Source organism: Falco biarmicus, chromosome 4 (assembly GCF_023638135.1).
Source record: "Falco biarmicus isolate bFalBia1 chromosome 4, bFalBia1.pri, whole genome shotgun sequence".
Taxonomy (NCBI): domain Eukaryota; kingdom Metazoa; phylum Chordata; class Aves; order Falconiformes; family Falconidae; genus Falco; species Falco biarmicus.
In genome coordinates, this window is record NC_079291.1 from 57,233,627 (window position 1) to 57,252,770 (window position 19,144).

A 19,144-nucleotide genomic window follows, 5' to 3' on the forward strand; every position below is an offset into this window, starting at 1 on the left:
TAAGGAAACATACTATTAATTCTTATAAATTCTCCAGTCGAAGTACAAAACTATATACTGACACTGATGAGAAATGCTAACAGTACTCTGAGACAATTTAGGTATTTTTGAATTCTCCTATTGTAATTTTAGCCCTACTTAAACAATAGAAAAATACCACTACTTCCATCACACACTGAAATTTGAGGGGTTATAGAAGCTGCTTCTAGAAGATGACTGACTCATCAGCTATAGCTAACACTATTTGCTTTACTGTTGTGAAAGCTAATTACTTAAAAACACTTACTGCAATTGGGACGGCAGCTAGATACAGAAAGCAATCTTCTCCAGCAACACAGCACAACAATCACTGGTGCCCCAAATCAACTGGTTTAAGGTATGCCTACCTAGCATAAAGCTGTACTGTGTTTCCACTCTCCTGGACTAACTATGGCATCATGTAAACATCAAAAACGAAACTTATTTTCAGAGCAACAGGTTTTATACCTGTTAAAATACAGGTCTCTGTTGGAATAGTTGCCATTTGAAGCCATAAAGTCAGTAACTACTCCAGGCCTTGTTGCAGTCAGTGTGACTTTCTCAGAATCAAAAAACCAGCAATGTCTGTGTTACCCCCCTTACAGCTAAAATCGGATGAATAATCATAGGGGTAACAATGGGAACTACCAGGCTTCCTGGGAGAGCCTGTAAGACCAGTTAATGTGTTAAGACACTTAACAGTTCCTACAACATTCACTGACAGATTCAAGTTGCAAGAAATTGCTTTTGAATTTACTTACCTTAAATGAACTGTGCACTAAAGTTTCATCTAAATCAATGACCACACACTTCTTCCCATAGTCTGATGCTGTCAGTTCTGGCAGGAGGTATTTAGCTGGTGGCTAAAAACAAAAAGAAAAGAGGAAGACAACAAAAAAAAGTAAAACCTCTATTGAAGAGGCACTCTTCTGCCAACATCACTATTCTATTAATTACTGGGAACTGAAATACATGACTCGAAGTTGAATGTTTTTCTGGGCTCATTGCAAGTACATGTATGGAAATCAATGGCTCACGCAATACCCATATAGACTTTTTCCCTTTTTTTTTTTTTTTTTTTAAAATGAGAAACTGACTTAGAATGATCTCCAAAGCATTGGAAATGAAAATGGCAAAACACCATCACTAACTAAAAAACCGAGAAAAACAGGACATTTGATAGAATGGTATCTTTTTCCAGTGGCCCTCTTCCTAACACCTGAGGTTTAGCTGCTATCCTGTTTGTTAGGCTATTCACAGTCAAAGCCATTTCCGGCCATATCACACTGATGGACATTTATATAAATGATTTCTGTTTGTCATGAGAGACGCTACAGTGGAGAAATCCGTCCTGGAGTAGGACAGCATTAGTAGTTTTATCTTCCAGGGCATGTCTCTACTCTCAGTTTTACCACTTGTGAGGGTGCTGACCAAGAGCTTTCACATGGTTACATTCCCAATCAAGGTATTAAAACTGCGGTAAAGAACCTAAACCAGGCTCTTCTACAGTACGCTGCCCTTACTAAAAAACGGTACCAATTACATGAATTGACAATTTTTCTGAAAGCAATGCAGACAGTCATGTAGTCTTCAGATCGCTCACTCCCCACTTTAACATACCAGTTTGCGATACAGTTACGTTATTTTACACTTTGGTACTGGATGCTTCCTGAAATAACAGGAATGGGAGAGAATGCTTCCACTTAGAGCTGAAACACTCACTTAAAGAGGTTTTTCTTTTTGATGAAGGAAAAGGACCAGCTTTATAGAAAAGTATCAATAGGGAGAAGCTCAAGACTGAGAGGATATTAAATTAATTAAGAATTGGATACAGAATGCTAACTTCATTTTTTTTGCTGTCTTTTTATCTGTTCAGACAATGTTGCTCTGGTAAGGATGCATCTATCATGGTTTTGTTCTTTTCAATAGCCTTTCGTAGAGGTGGCTGCAGAGATCTGAGGCCACCCCTTTGCAGACAGCGGGTGACAGATGAGTTTGACACCCTCCGAACACTTGCTTTAGCAGCAAGTACAGTTTATTAACCACTGATCGATTTCAGTCATCTTAAGTTGTTAGACACTGGCCAATGATGCCTACTAAGTTCTTGTTTAAATGAAGTAACTAACAAATGAGATTCTGGACTTAAAGTGCCTTTAGCTGAGGTGTAAGTTATTGGGGGATTTTTAGGAGTGCTTACTGAAACTGATTTATTTTCTTACAAGTAAGATCAACAACAGTTTGTTTCTTCAGCTAGCAAAATGGAAGCTGCCTTGCTTACAACCCCCTTGCCTCTATGCATTTTCTCTCAGCACACATCTAACAATGACCTTCAAAAAAAACCCCAACAACTTCTGCTTAATGCCTGTAAAGTATCCATCTGTCACAGTAACTTAGGCTGAAATTTATAGGACACCCTTTCAAGGTTACAGACAGTCCCAAGTATACATTACTTCAACAACTGCTTGAGCTCCACCACTGCTTGTTTTGCAACTAAGATCAGATCTACAGAATTTTGGTTTCTCACTTCTATTTCAAAACCTAAAAGGTATTTAGGCACCCCATCTCAATTTTTCATGTAAGAAGGATCCAGAATTGCAACTTAAATAGACTAAAAGGTTATTGAAAAAAGCCCCAAACCCATTTAAGACAATCATCTTTAAAACCCATGTTCTGATACTGATTTGTCTTTGAAGAATAGAAAAAGGAAGGAATGTCCCAAGAAAATGTAAGTGTACTTCTTGTTTTAAACAAAAGTTCAGTTAATTTTTGTACTCTTAGACTTAGTATTTAGTTCAAATTTTTGACCAAGTTAATCTGAAAAAGCAGTCCAAAGACAGCAATTTCTTCTGCTACGTGAATTCTTTTTCACACTGAAAATATCTATGGGTATCTTTATATATGGAAATAGATATTCATTCATATACAAATATGAGTATGAAAAATACAAGCACTGTCTTATCACAAATATCTTTGTTTTTTATCTGGAAACTAGTATGCCTGTCACCAAGAAAAGGATGGACATACACCAAGGGCTACAAAATGTGAGAACCTTCAACTCTGAGAACCTGAATTCCTTGACTGCACGGCAAGAGACTGCCTGTGCCCATCTTCTTCACCCACCTGCAGCTTTGTTTGCTTTCTCAAAAGCAGCACCCGGGAGAAGAACAGGCTTACCTGCGGCACCTGCACACACATGCTGGTTACTGCTAGTCTCTCTCCCTTTTCACTACTGCCTTAAGAGACAACGTGTAATTATTGACCTAACAATCTACCAAGACTACACCTAAAGGTTTTTCCTGGCGACACTCTCCCACTACTGCACACCAACCTTCCTACACGCTTTCGCTTCTTGAATTCAATCCGATCCTGTTTTCAAAGACACCTAGTCAACAGTTTGCACACGTGAAGATAAGAATAAATAAATTTTCCATTTCAAACCCCGTGTATCTGTTGCCTCAACTCTGAAAACACATTTGCCCCCTGATAATCTAACAGGGATAAGGAAAGTACTCTGAAGCTGAAGGCACTACTAAGTTGCAAGACTGCTAAACATCTTGTGTAGGGCTTTGGAGCAAGGATGACATTTTTGAGGCTTTAGGAACTTAAAGGATTTGTACATAGGGTCAATCCATTTGTTTCGCTGTTCAAGCTTTTCGATCTAAAGCAAATTCCACATGCCAAGAGTAGCAAAGCTTTTAGGCAGAAACACGCATTACTCAATATTGTATTTTAATTTTCTCACTAATGGAGACATATCCAAGCAGAATTCTAATTACCAGATTCCCACCATGGTTAATAGCAAATAGTTATGGATCTTTGATAATTTCTTTTTTTAAACACAGTAGCTTCAAAGATATCTAAGATGATTAAGAGTATTTAATTGTCACTATCAGCAACCCGTATTTACTATGTAATACTCTCTGAAAGAATGCAGACTTCCACAGAACTCAGCAGAAAAATAACATGTGGTATCTCAGTACTGTAAGTCCTAGCTTGGTCTTCAATTCCAACAAGACATAAATTGTATACAAGTTAAAGCTTTTAAACTAGTCACTGTTTGGAATTTATACATTCCAGCCAGGTCTCATGGCTGATCAGCTTAACAGACCTTGTAGTGAAACGACTGCTGCACTGCTTCAGTCCCGTGGAAATAGTATATTCCCTAAGAAAAAAAAAAAAAAAAGGGGGTGGTGGTGGCAAGAAAACAGGACTTTTGGTTGAAGCATAAACAGCTGGTCAACACAAACCTTTCAGAAAATTACTGCATAAAACAATCATAACTTTTCTTCCCTGTAGGCCCATATTTCCCACAGAGTCAAGTATCAGAATTAATAAGCCCTTTCTTCGTATACTTGAAATGTTGTCTAGCCTAAGCGTAGCACATTAATTTGCTGTTCATGTTCCCTTCAATTCACGTTTGGTTGCAGTCTACGTAGCTAACAGCTTCTCCCAGCAGTTACACACAGAAATACTCTTATAGAAGATAAATTATTCCCACTTAAAACACAGTTGCCAAAAGATGCTAGCTCCAGTTCTGAAACAGGCAGTTCACAGAATTTTTTCTAGAAAAAATTGTAACAAGAAATTGTTTAAAAGTATGTGAGGATAAGCGAAAAACCAGTATCTCAGTGCTAAGATTTAACTTCTGCAGGGACTCTGAGGACTAATTTTGGTACTGCTCCTTAACACCAGGATTTTAAACTGAACAAAAGAAATGTTCCAACTCATTTAAGAAGGTGCATTAACATGGCTTTGTATTTTCATCTACCTTTTTATTCAAAAGAGTAAGAACAACTGCTGAAGTTGCTATGGGTCTACTTTGATTTCTCTACCGTACTCCTCTCCAAACAAAGCTGAGAAAAATCCATGAAATCACAGGCATTCTGAGCTACACTTAATATGTTTTTGTCAGGTCCATCATAATGTGTCATCTGTTTTTCCTAATTTTGTGTGTGTTTATTTCAGCCCTAAAACTAAGTAATTTTGCAACATCAGAAAAAATTAATTATGCTGCTGTTTAATCTATGCTTTATCTGGGAATCGTTAAAGTTCATCTTTAAAAAAATCCAAAGTCACAGTGTTTCTGTTTTCTAAAGAACCTAACCTGAAGTTGGAATATTTCTTGCTTAGTAGTTATCTCTATCAATAGCCAAGAGAAAATACCTATTACTTCAAGTTTTTAAATAAAGTGCAATTAATACAGGAAAAATCTGACTGAACAGAAGATACACTTCACTGATTTGCACATATGTACGTAAAGCAATGGAAGTTTTCAAACAGGTGACTTCAGCTGACTGACACATTTCATACATGCATGATAAAGCCCCAGAAAACCTTGTATTTTGACTGGAGGCTTCAGCTTTAATGTTTAATGAGTGGGAAGCGGGCACCACTCTTTTCAGAGTCACTAAGGAATTCTCTAAACACTTGATTCCATTTGCAATGAGCCCTATAAAAAGTAAATGCCCAACTTAATTGTGATTGAGCTGTTTAGAAGATTTTCTTCCTGGTATGTACAATATGTACAGTTCCAACAGCCCACTTCTCATCCATGTAGCAGAGCATCAAGAATTTCTGCCTTAACGGGTCTTAAACACACAGTTAAATGCTGTTTCGCAGTGAACCTCTGGGCTCCAGTGCTGTGCTGAGGACAAACAACCCTTGCAAGACTGACAAAGAGGACTGCTTCCATTTTAGGATTTTTTATAATATAACGTATCTTCGTTCCTACCACTCTCTCCATAGGCGGCTTGCTTCTGTCTTTTATTTAGACTATTATGTCCTAATGCTAGCTGGCTTCTGTTTGACAGCCAGAAGTGCTCGTACTCCGATAGTAAATGCGACACAACTGCCTGCGGTTGATGGTCGCTTGACAACACTTGCATGTCCTGCTGGAAGAAGGCATCTGATGGCATCGGAGAAGAGGAATGAGTGTGTTTAAAGTCACCTGCTCACTGTGAACTGCACGTCATGACTGCAAAGATATGCTAATTTTACTGACTTAAAGTGCTGGGAATATAGGTCAGCACAATTACAGCTGGGAAAAAGGAAAAAGCCCCCTTCTTGAATCACTCAATTGCCTACCACTACCCAAATCTAACAGTGCACTGCTTTAACATCGCAAAGACAGTGTTCTAGTAAAGTATCTCAATTTCATGTTTGTACCTGACAAAACTGTACTCATTTGTTGTTTCAAAATTTTGTTTTGTTTGAATTCTTATTAATACCTATGCTCACTTTTAGTCAAAATTTTATTTCAGCTCAGAGCACAGCCAGAACATATTTCATATTCAAATAACTACTAGCAGAGTAACTACAGTTACCAAATGGAATCTGGCAGGTATGTAAAAGGAGAAGTAATTTAGAAATCAGTATTTTCATACATACGAAGTTTTCTATTTGCAGACTTTCATATAAACAAGTTACATGCATGTACATGTGTGTACATATACATCACATGCACGCAAACATATGCATGAGCCACATTAGAATTAACTTCATATTAGAAATAATAGGTAAGCAATAAAGAGTAATTTCTAGCAGTTCTTAAATCCAGGAAAACGTGGTGAAGGAGAGAAGTGATCTGCAGAGTTAGGGCAATCTCCTGACACTACTGCCCCGCAGCACAGCCAGGGTTCTTACAGGAGGTCTTACAGTGCTGGGCTACATGAGAAGGGAAAGATGAAAAAAACGGTATCTTGGGGAATATTTGGGTCTTTAGGGGCTACCAAATATCTCAAGAAAGAGGGCTGTGTCAGTAACTCCACACATCAGCATGGCTATTTCCTGGAAAATTCTGCAATAAAGAAGTATTATAAACAGCACAGGAGCTGAAAAAAAAATATTTCCAGCTTTAAAAAGCCTACGTTCTCATACACACAAAAATAAGTAAAAAAAAGAGCAGCTTTTTAACCAAAAAAATCATGGAATAACTCGGGTTGGAAAAGACCTTTAAGACAGAATCCAAGTGTAACAACAACAATGAAAAGAAAGACTAAACTCTTCAGCTTGAATAATTTTTTTTCCCCCTATTATTTAGTTTTGAAAAATAATTCAGATGTCAAACAGCATTCCAAGGGAATATCCAGGGAAGATAAGTAGAAACATTAAGGCCCATAAAACCAGCAGCTGACAGGGAGAGCATCACCTCAAACGAGTGCAGTAATGCAGTTATGGTCAGTGTACTCTTTGTGTTCCTAGAGTGGTTTGTTTCAAAAAAATTACGTGGTTTCTAACTCTTCTTTTCAACCAGAATACAGGGAAAAATTAGAGGAAATGGTTTCTGTAACTGTCTCTCACATAGTGATGATGGGTCACCTTTTGTGTCAATTAAAGTAAGTAACTTCAACTTTCAGACTACTTCAAGCACTTTCAAAACAATAAAAATTCAGAAATGAATTTAACTGAGATGCAAGATGAAAACCATGTAAAACCCAAACTCTTCTTTTGGTCCCTGTACAACACCTGCAGTTCAATTCATCTCTGAGTATACAATGTTACAGACAGAACATAAAATCCTCTTGTTAACATGCAACACAAAACAGACCTGTTAGACTGCAACATAAGATGAATCAAAGCAAAAGTTATGAAAATTATTAAAAGAAAAAGGGATAAAAATACATACACTTGGTATAGGCATGACCTGCATCTGGTCACCCTGGGGAAAAAGAAAAAAAAAAAAATCACTGTAAGGGTAATGGCTTTTAAAGGGTAGAACAAAGGTCTGAAGCAGTAAATGTAGCACTCAAACATTTTAAACTAAAAGGTCAAAGTGTTCAAGAAACCGGGGTAAAAAATAAATAAATAAAAACAGGATCTTGCATTTTAGTCACTGAAATGATCTGTTAGTATATCAACATTTATGATTTTTAGGAGACTGGACTGGTAAACCCCATGCTATGATTAATAAGAGATGACAATAAGAAAGTACCTGTATTTACTGTAACTTTTTCAGCTTTAAGGTCTACAAATGGGTATATTTGTCTATTTTCACTGCAGCAACAAGAGGCTTAGCCAGACCTCGGTAGCAGGGCAGAAGCCCACTCGAAGTTAAGTTCACTTGAGACAACTGCCTCAGAAAAAAAGGCATTTCCATGCAGGCAACAGCAAAACAGTCTGAGGACATGAAGATGATAAACTAACCCAAGGAACCCCACTTTCTTCACCCAGAAAGAGGCAACAGTATCAGTGCTCTTCCCATGGTCTCACTTTTGTATTGTACTCGGGAGAAGGCAAAACAGTCTCTGCCAACTTGACCTTCTGATCCTGGGCCCTGACACTGGGAGACAAAGACAGCTTCCAAAGGAGAAAGGCTGGTCACTGGGTCACCAGTTCAAATACTTAAGAGGTTTTGGGAAGCAGGAACCGTATTTTCTAAACCTTCCGATCTGTCAAAAATAAGTATTTGTTTTCTTGTGGGCACAGCACATAAAAAAAAAGGAAGCTGTCCCTTCTCGTACAGATGATGCTTAGGTAGATGATTTCATTCTTTGATGACTTGGACAACACAGGCTCTGTTTACCAGCAGATTGACTATCTACTGAAAGAGCTGTTTTCAATACCAAAACATCCTCTTCCAGCTGAAAAAGTCTAATGCTCACTTGTTTGGGAGTCTAACATGGTGTTGACACATCACTGACAAACAAAAGTCATTTGATACTATTCTCAAAGTCCTCTTTTTTTTATTGCTATAACAGCACAATTTTTTACTGAAGTTTGACCAAAATCCAGAGAAGATGATGAAGCAGCTAGAGAGCAGCAACTGGCATGAACTATCAAGAAGTTTGCTTTAGGAAAAAGTACCTGATTTCTATAAAAAGAAAGACATCACAGACCTGGTAAGAATCCAAATTTTCCTCAAGGTAATGGCAAAAAGAAAAGAAATATAATTCAGTACGTTAATGTCCTATTAGTGGAACATCATCCGAAGTTCACAGGCCATTTCAGAAAGGAGTGAATCTGAGTAGGTGCCAGCTGGATTAGCTGGCCTGTGATCAAACTGTTATCAAGGATATGGTTACGCAGGCAGAACACAGACTGTGAACCCATGTTTTGTTTAGTTCTGAAAGGCATTTTTTGGATTGACTGGTAGAGAATTCAACTGGAGCTTCTCTTCTGTCAACAGATGAAAACAATCTATGAGAGGAAGAGGCATATCCACAGTTACGGTACAAGATTATCTTAATTGTGGACACAAATACAGCTGTATCACTTCAGGTTTTCCCACAGGCTTCAAGAGGCACTCACTGCAGTGTAACTTGCTTTCTCTTTTGGCAGTCTCCTTGAGAGAGAGCTGCACCCCATGGTATTACTGTTAAACTTGACTTTCATGGGAATCCAGAACCTAAGTTGCTAAAGGACTTGCATTACTACTTCCCTTACTTTTCTTGCAGAATTTCTCAAATCAAAAAACAAGGAAAACAAGCTAATTTCCTAAAAGGAACCCTAAAAGTACCTCTGCAAAAATCAAAATGGTAATGATGACAACTGTAAAAACAAGCAGGAAGATAAATGCAAGAGTCTGCTGGTAAAGCGTAGTGTTCATGAACAGGCAAATACTTTTTAAAAACAACTGTGCTATGGGAAACTTTAAAAAGTGTTCTGTCTCATTTCCTGATGCCTTGGAACAGGAAGGGAAATAGGTCATAATGGTATCGTTTGAAATAGATGACAGATGACTGCATTTGTTGAAGTTTTTCCATAAGCTCCTGATACTGGTAACAGGACAAAGCGGTTCCTAGAATGCCAAAATTTCCCCACTGTGTCACTAATATAACCCAGGAACTGATTGCTCCAGCCACTGAAATCAGGGGGTTTTTTAATGGCACAATATATACAGATGAAACAATAAATTCCGCCTTTTCCCTTAGCTATGTAATTTTAGTGCAAGACACACAACATTTTCAGTACTGTGTCCATTCATTAATGCTGTCTACAGTCATGTACGGTATCAATGAGCATCAAACGACAGGCTACACTACTTTGCTTTTTTCAGAACAGTCTGTATTCAAAGATCAGAAGCTGTTTCATTTTAAAGAATAACCCCCTTAGAGAAGAAGCTGATCAAAAGAACAGATTTATCACATTCATTTCTTTAACACAAAGGTTATCTCAGACTGCGGTAAGTTCTTTAGGAACAATAATATAGTTACTATTTGACTCTTTTGTTGACTTGGAATACCAAGCTTTGTCTCTTCATATAGAAGAGTTTTTGGGAGGCAAAGGAGGTCAGAATGAGTTGGCAGAGAGAGAGGAGCCAAACGTAGCTGTGCAGAGGGGTTTTTTGATCTCTAAATAGACCTGCCATACTGCATACTGATGGTGACCAACAGAACCAAACACTAGGAATTTTCTTGCTCTGATCAGCTAAGAAAAAGAGTACTATTATTGACATTAATCTCAATTATCTTCCTCCACACTGCAGGGTAAGACTGCTTTCCACATCTGTTCAGAAAGTCCACAGCCAATAACCTCCCCGTCGAAGAGTCCACGCTCAGGCAGCTTCTACAGGTCTCCTGCATGAAGACAACACAACTTTTGACCTCAAGAATGTGCTCCCTACAAGCCATTCTTCTCGCTTTGGTAAGCCACATTCACATGGTATAGAGAAGATGCTTTTTCCTGCACTGTGTTATAAACAGAGATCCCTGAAGTAGGCATAAGTGCTGGAGACATCACAACACGTCATTGAAATAGCTTTCCAGCATCACCTTGGAGATGACAGCATTATGCTGCAAAAAGCAGTGGGGAGACGGAGACCTAACTTTTGGAGTGGTTAGGATGGGTGAGGTGGAAATTCAAGGACTTGACCTTTCTGGCTTCATTCTTGTTACAGGGAAAGCAGCAGGGGCAGCTGCTGCCCCCAGAATAAACCTTCTTCTAATTCTGTCTTCTTCCCTGTTGAGTGTGGATCAAGACTTTCTCCTCTAATCCAGCAAGTATAAAACCCCCTTTCCTCATGAATGCTTCGTCTTAATGAACATGAGCCATCTGCACGATTTGGATCTAACTGTGAAACACAAGTAAAGATGACTCTAGTGGAAGTGGGTTGTAAGGGAAATGGCAAGCTGCCGGCAGACTTGTCAGAGCTCCCTCACCCACCATGACTGAAAGCAAAAGGAAGAAAGAACTAGTATACATCTAGCTTTTCTCACCTTTCTCTATCTGGATCCCTCCTTGAAGTCTGCAGATGAAATCTGTATCCGCAAACAGTTCAAAACTCAGGTAGCAAACTCACCCAGAAAACACACCCCTTACACCCAGAAGCATGCCCAGAAAATAGACAACTTGAGTCAAGTTGCTAATTGAAGAACAGAAATGGAGATTTGAATTTACTCAGAAGAAAACAAAAGACACTTCCCTCTTCCAACACTCCAGCCCCTAAAAAAAGCAACCGGCTGAAAGGTGTTGGTGAGCTGCATGCTGCTGAGGAGGCAGGAAAAAATTAGCAAGGATTCCGTGAGGCTGAACACTGTGTGCTCCCAATGACACATCTGGCTTGGCATCCAAGCTGCAGAGAGGCTGATATACCCACTGTAATAGATATTATGTCTTAGAATACATCTTAATGCTGCACTAAAAAGCTGTTGCATTTTAAGAAAACCAAATATACAATAGTTTCAGTAAATACAAGTTATTATTGGAAAATGTTGTATTGAAACTTTAGAGACAGAACAGACCATTCATTACCAGTATTAGAGTCACACTTGGACAAGCAGCTGCTCTGTGAGTAAGAGGTTTTTAAAATTAACTCAATACTTTAAAGAAGTTTTTGGGCTTTTTTTCCTCCTAATAGAATAAAAGTCAGTGCTGAAAAACCCTGTTTATTCGAAATCATGCTTGGTTTGGTGTTTCTTCCAATCCTATGAGGAGGTGACATGACACTTGACTTGCCAAGCATAACCAAGTCACATCGTTTGGTAAAATTTTAAATGAAGCACTAATTTCATTTTTTCTAATACAGAAAAATAATAATAATAATAATAATAATAAATGAAAATCACACAATGCAATTACTCTGAACAAAATTTCAGAACTGTGTTCAATTACTTTATAAAATACTCTCCCCTGCTTTCACTCCTTTTCAACAGGTTAGCATTTTAAAAAATCAAGATTCCTAATGAGAAGGAAGTTAGCTTGTCACACCAACTTCAAAGAATATGCCAGAAGCAATATAAAACAAACAGTGAATTCCTGTGAAGCCAGCAGAAGCTTTCTCTGTTCCTTTCCTTCCTCTGAAGTCTTTATCACCAGTTTTCATGTAACAACACTACTAACCAGTAAAGACAGAAGGAAAGCACATCCAAGCAATTTTATACTAGTTTCTAATGGTAACTATTTAAAATGATAGGACAATTTTTCTTTTTCCAGTTTTGAAGGGAGGAGTCACAATACATGACCTGATTGGGTCTTAGTCAGAGGTCACCTGTGATGTGATAAATAATTAATAAAACACACAAAAGAGATAGCAGATATAAGTAAGCGACCATTTCAACAGCAGCTCAACAGAATTTAAAGTATTCTAACCTGGCAGGCAGAATAATGCAAAAAGAGCTTTAATTAAATAGCAGAGAAGTTTAAGCAGTATGTTGTCAGGCTTTCTCTTCTTTCCTTGAACAGGTAATTTTCTCATTCTTGGACATTTAATTTCAACAATTTTGATGTAGAGGCCCACTCCACACCCCAATGAACTTACCACTTCTGATCTAGACAAGATGCTCAGTGTAACTCGATCAAATTCAACCAGCCTGCATTTTTCTAAACCACAGCTCTCCTGGTAAAAAGCACTAGCTTGACAGTGTAACAGTATTTAAATATATCTAAATCTTCAATGCTGTTTTTCTTTCTTTAAAAGAATTTCCTACTTACACTAACCATGTTAGCACTCAAAATAAAAACAGCATATAAAACCACATACAAAGCTTATTAGTCTTTAATACTGCATTTAAAATAGAAATGTCACAGACTTATTTGCACTCGCTTAAGAACTACCCAAAAGTTTAGCTATACTTCATTTCTTCTATGAAGATCTGTATGCATCTGAGTGCCTTTCATTCTATTTGAAAAAAATATTTATTTTTTATTTTTATCATTTTAACTTTATTATTTATTTTTAACATATTCCTTGAACTTCTTTACTCTATTGAGCTGCAGTCTGATAATCCTATGAATTCTGTGATCTGTGTCTTGGGCTCCTGTACAACTATTGAACAACTTTAAAACTGCTCGCTAAGGCAGCACAGAGTGAGGATGGAAACTTGTGTAAACACACATGCTATCACTTGCTCAAGGCATAAGATATATCTGGAAAGTAATTAAGTGTTTTAAAAATGCAATCTGAAAACTACCGACTCCAGATCATTTTAACTCACATTTTTCTACAGAAAAAACCAAAAGTCTTCTTTATGTTTTTCTCTCAGTTGTAGTTTTGCTAGTAGCCTCACTTCTGCCTCATTCCTATTCCCTAGCATAGCGGAAAGGGAAATTTTACTAGTTTCCCATTCCTTTTGTTTCTCAGGTGAATGTGCGCACACATGCTACACACTATTCTGCTTTCCCTTCAGCACATCCAGGCTACATTTCTTTCATTTCAGTGAAAATGTACCTTGGCTAGCAAAAGCCTAAAAATACACATACAATTCCTTCCCTTGGCAGAGGAATATTCAGTGCACTTCTGTGTGAGCAGTGTCAGCATGAACTGCTGCACTTCAACCTTCACCTTTACATGTATTTTTAGTATCCATCATTTAAATTTGCTTTCCTTTCCTCTCTCCCATCAAACAGTTCCTCTGCTCTTTCTCCTGAGCTTTTCAAAATTCAAACATAACCAGCAAAATTCAAAACAAAATAAAATGGACTGGAGAAGGCAGGTAAGAAATCAGCTGCACCAAATATGAAAAATTAGCGTGAAGAGCAGAAGGGTAAAAAGATAGAAACATCTCAATTTCTGCTATTACTCCCCATCATGGATACACCTATATCTGCAATCTCTTGAAGTCTGGGGTAAGTGCTAGGGGAATGGTGTTTCAGTTAAGAGTACAGCACTAGTGGAGTTTTGAGAGTGCTGAAAAACAACATGGTATGGAAAAATGGTTGCTGTATTGAACTGAAATTCTTCAGTTGATAACACAAACTCTCAGTCTTATCAGATTTAAAAAGAACAGTCATGGTTTTATGAATATGACAAGGCAATATAATTACTAGAACTCCATGAAAGTAACATGCTGCTCTGGCGTACAATGCTTTGAAGTGCTAAAAGGTATTATCAATTTGACTTACTAGGTAAACAAAACTTAATAGCTTGGAAAAATGGCCAAAAGCCAGTACCACTGGAGTTGGTGTGCATTAAACATAGGTGAACTGGTTAGAAAAAAGGTCCAAACAATTACTGTTCTCCCCATTTTCAAACTGTTTTTACGTCACTGAAAACTCTTTCAACTGGCATTGAAGAGGTTCCACTATGCTCCAGTGGACACATTTTAACCTTCCTGTAGCTGGGACCAAAGCTAGAGACAACTCAGCAAGCATCTGAAGATTTATGAGAAGTCCACATTTTTTTAGTGTCTTACTCTTACTTTAGATGTCATTTGCTTTTAAAATGTATAGTGCCAATACCCTTCACGGACCAGTTGGTTTTGAATTGCAGTTGAGTAGGCAGTACTAGCCATTCACCATCAAAACAGTAATTTTTTCTCTAACTCATAACGTGTTCCCCATGAGGGAAATCTATTAAGACAAACCTTCAGAAGTGCAGAGTTAAACCTTCATTACAGAAGACCCATATGACAGCAAAATAAGATAAAAATCTGACCTTCTGAAGTCCTCCATTCTCCTCCACCAAAGGAGGAAGAGCACTGGTGCTATTGGTAGATGGTGGTTCGACATTGTAGTCACGAAAGCAGCAGAATAAGGTGCTAAAGATACTTCGACTCCTCTGCTTCTTCAAGCTGATATTACATTGGGACACTAGGAGAGGAAAAAACCAAACAGAAAAATAAATTCATGTAGTACAGACCAAGTTTTCCAGACCACAATGACTGAATTTAAGACGCATGGTTATAACCTCAGAAGTCCTTCTCAAGTCTTAGGATAACCTTGAAGAGGTTCTCCATCCCACTGAGATCCCCTTCCTTCTGTATCGACACATTTTTTCATTGTCAAACTCGCATGGTGACATTAACCTATTATAGCCAACCGACATATCAGCACAACAAAGATCTTGCCACACTAAGAGAATACATTTGAGAGTTTTCCTAGAAATATCCAAAGTAGTAATTACTGTAAATTACATGAAATAACTTGCTGCTAGAATATGTCTCTGGACTGAGGAAGCAAACAGGACTGAGTAAGCAAACAGAAGAAACGCAATGAATGCCTACTGAGGCCCAGGCATATTTTCTAGCTAAATTAACGATCACATGTGCAACATTTAAACTCCTGCTAGGGTCAGAAAAAGATCTGAGATGTTTCTGAGTTTCATCTGTTACTGTTTGGCAGCGTTGCTGGAAGACAAAAGACATGACAGAGGCAGCACTGTGAGCTGCAACACTGCCTGCAGAATAAATCTGGAGAGCGTGTTACTCAATAAGCAGAAGTCCTGGCCTTTCTTTTCAATTTGCTTATTGGTCTATCAGGATTAAAAAAAAAACCCAAACTGGTAAAACATTACATACAGTTCAATGAAAGCAAGTATAGGTTTTTTGAAGACTAAAACCTGTAAATAGAAGCAACAGTTTGGAGAAGAGAAATGCACATAAGACATCTAGTGATTTCTTTAAGATTCAAACTCCTGAATGTTAGGATCTTGAACACACGTTAAAATAAAATAGAAAATAAAATAATTGAATAAAAAAATTAAAATACAAATAAAAAGAGTTGGAAAAGAGTTTTAAGAGTATTTTAAGTAATACTCAATTTGATCACCAAATAGTTTAATGATCTATTGTCAGCTATAAGTATTTGTTTCCTATGTCAGAGTGCAATACCCGACAGATTTAGCACCTTCCAGGGCAGGGACAGCAGGTGCATCCTCTTCATCTTACGCCTTTCATGCAGCCCTTTTTCTTTGATGTTTATCTACACCACTGCAACACACAGAACTGTATGCTATCCATCCTTAACTTGTTATCATCACGTTGTAACACAATGAGACACAGCCGGGGCATGTGCATCTTGTAAATAACTACTTTACCGCAACTATGACCATGAATACTGTGCAAACCGAAACACCACGCACCCCCGCCAGAGCCAGGCACTCCCTTCAGCTGTACCGCCTTACCTCACCCAGCACCAACCCACCCCTCCGTTCAGCAGAGTACTACCTTAGACTACAGAGATTAATGGCTTCCTTTTCAGAGTCAACAAATGATTTCATTTAACATACATGGAAACAAGCCCGAACAAGTTACTTTTTATTCTTTTTTCACAGCTATGCAGCAACACACCTTGAAGTAGCAAACTTTAAAAGGTGGATTCCACTGAGGAAAAAAAAAAAAAAAGGATGCTATGGAAGTTGTAGCACCAAACAGATTAATAGCCATTCGTGCGCTACACAGTTTATTTACTTGCTGCATTAGAAGGAACAAAACATTCTCCCCAGCCCAAAGTTAGAGGGTAAGTGAAATTCTTAGCAAATTCCATTACACACATCAATATATAATTCCCCTTCTTTCCTCCTCTCTCAGATTGTTAGGGAACTGCCACATGTATCTACCTTCCTCCTGATACTACAAATATATCAAGTGCAATCAAGGCAACTGGCAAGAGAAATACAAATAATACAATTATTACTATATGAAGAAAATATCAGTGAAAGAAGAGTTGTGTAGGAAATGGAACAAATCTCCCCTGGAAGCCTTAAGAGATACCATTGTGCTCTGAAGTCAGAAGGTGTGCAGGTACATGTATGTGCTTTGACAAGAAAGCCTCATGGTGCAGATTTTGAGTGAACTTTCAAGCACTCTCTGAAAGTACAAACAAAATCTTCTGATTTTGTAGAGTCAGCATAAGCTAGACATCTACACCTTCTCCTCTCAAAGCACTTGCAAGGTATCCAATGGGTCTAACAGTAATTTTTTGTTCTCTATACAGTACATATTTCCCACAATATTTTCCTGCCTTAAGGGAGTAAGCAACGCTTAGGTTTAGTTATTAATTGCTACTAAGAGGCAAATGTACTGGTATCAAAAACTGAATGTTTTTTTTAAACTTTCACCATTTAAAGTGCTCAGACAACAGAATAAAGTTGGAACTGTGAACAGATTTGCGCGTCGTGTGTTTAAGGAAGTGATTTATTTCTTTGAAGACACTTGCAAACTGAAACCAATCTAAACGTTGCTTTTCAATACTCCAGTTAAACAGAAAATATGCAGAACTCTGGCCATTGATGGTCCAAGCCACAGTAAAAAAAGACTCACTCTCAAAATGTCACATTGTTTGCAACAGATCTGCAGAAACGTGTTTAGAAATTCCCACAGGATGCCTGCGCAGCTATGAAGGACTTTCTCAAAACAGCACTCAAGAAAACTGGTATGGCAAGCACAAGCAAGTTTATTGCAATGTCATCCAGGCAAGGAGAGCTCCTTTCTGACCTTAGACACTGAAATACGCTGAAATTAGAATGGGAAGCACAATGCTGTGTGTGCTGTTCCCTACAGCTAGTGCCACAGAAACCTTCCTAATAATTTTTTTTCTTCAGCCTCTACTTAAAAATATGACAGCAAATAATCACATTTGACTGCTTAAAATAGCAATGCTCTTAAAACAGCATTTATTACAAGCTTTTATTTTTCCTGAACTAAATAATTCTATGGCTAGTCTAAATAACCATTCAAAAATCTCAGACAAAAGCTACTGATTTGTTCAAATCTTTTAAGAATGCTTGCTTTCCTTGATCAAATTATACATCTGCAATCTGGCCACTCACTTTCACTTCGTGAAATATTTGTTGGAGGAAAAATAATGTTGGTTTTCATCTTGGCAGTTTTGCCATTCGTAATACAGCACTGTTTCAAATAGGTCTTTTCATGAATTTGAATGTTATTTTAAAGAGATCCATTTTTAAAAATAATACATTCTAGAGGCTTTACTGTGACCTATTGAACTACAATTTTGGATGCAGTAAGGAACAGAAGTTTTCAAGCGGTTTTACATGTCGTGCTTAATTAATAAACAGGCACATGTATTGCATATGTAGAAAAGATCTGCACCATGTCTCATTTTTAGCAATTATGACAGTGTTGTGCATCACAGAAAATACTTTCTCCTTCCCTAGTTACGCTGGACTACATGCAATATGGTGCTGCTGTTTGCTAGATTTGCTTTTCTTGAAGCAGTGACAAATATAACAACTGTAACTCTGAAGGTGCAAAGAAACATTAATATTGAACCACTACCATAAATTTAGGTATTCTGGATGCCAGCAATTTTTAAAGACAGAAAAAAAACAACTCCAGAGGACAAAAGCTGGTGTTCCTTAAAAGCTTATCCGTAAACCCAGTAGTAATGACACTGGAATGGTAAGCTGAATTATGTCAACTCCAACCCTGAGCAGCACCCGGCCTATGGAATTTTAGAGCACTTTCTTTTTTTCCTCTCCATCTTCCAGGAGTTACAACCTCTCTTTCTGGAACTGATTTCCTGTAACATCCATAGAAGCACTACACTCACTACCCCTATCAGCACTGAAAGCCGAAGACAACTTTAACTGACCTTTTACATCTTCAACACTGCATACCAAACATGTAAAACACCACATACCAAAAAAGCCCAGGCAAAACAACTTCACAATACGAAAACATGTTATCCCTGAAAGCAGAGAAGACTGTAACCTGCAGATACCTACAGAAGAGCTCAAGAAAAGGAACAACGTAAGACTGAGGAGATGCTTTCCCTTACCACCCCCCCAGGTGCACTCTAACCACAGTTTAAGGACCAACTTACCCAAAGGCATCAACTGTGTATGGAACAGCCCTCAACAAATTCCTCTCTCATGACTTTGTCCCATCCCATTTTGAGCCTACGTCAACTTTTAGTGCCAAAAGCACTCTGTGACAAGAAGGCCCACAGCTCAGCCAACAGTTTAGCTGTTTCATAATTCCAAACCTCTCCTTGTTTCTTATCTTTGTAC

At 38.0% G+C, this 19,144-nt stretch overlaps 1 protein-coding gene across 4 annotated transcripts in view; it reads right to left on the reverse strand.

Annotated features, from left to right (window-relative positions):
• CTDSPL (CTD small phosphatase like) overlaps positions 1-19,144 on the reverse strand; it is an 84,666-nt gene that overhangs the window by 21,800 nt on the left and 43,722 nt on the right. For 2 of the 4 annotated variants that reach the window (XM_056338673.1, XM_056338675.1), the window contains exons 2-5: positions 14,828-14,982; positions 7,643-7,675; positions 4,127-4,180; positions 780-881 (exon numbers count right to left, since the gene is read on the reverse strand). In XM_056338673.1, the coding sequence (XP_056194648.1) occupies positions 780-881; positions 4,127-4,180; positions 7,643-7,675; positions 14,828-14,982 (344 nt within the window). The remainder of the gene's footprint in view (positions 1-779; positions 882-4,126; positions 4,181-7,642; positions 7,676-14,827; positions 14,983-19,144) is intronic. The other 2 variants (XM_056338674.1, XM_056338676.1) reach the window with 2 other exon arrangements.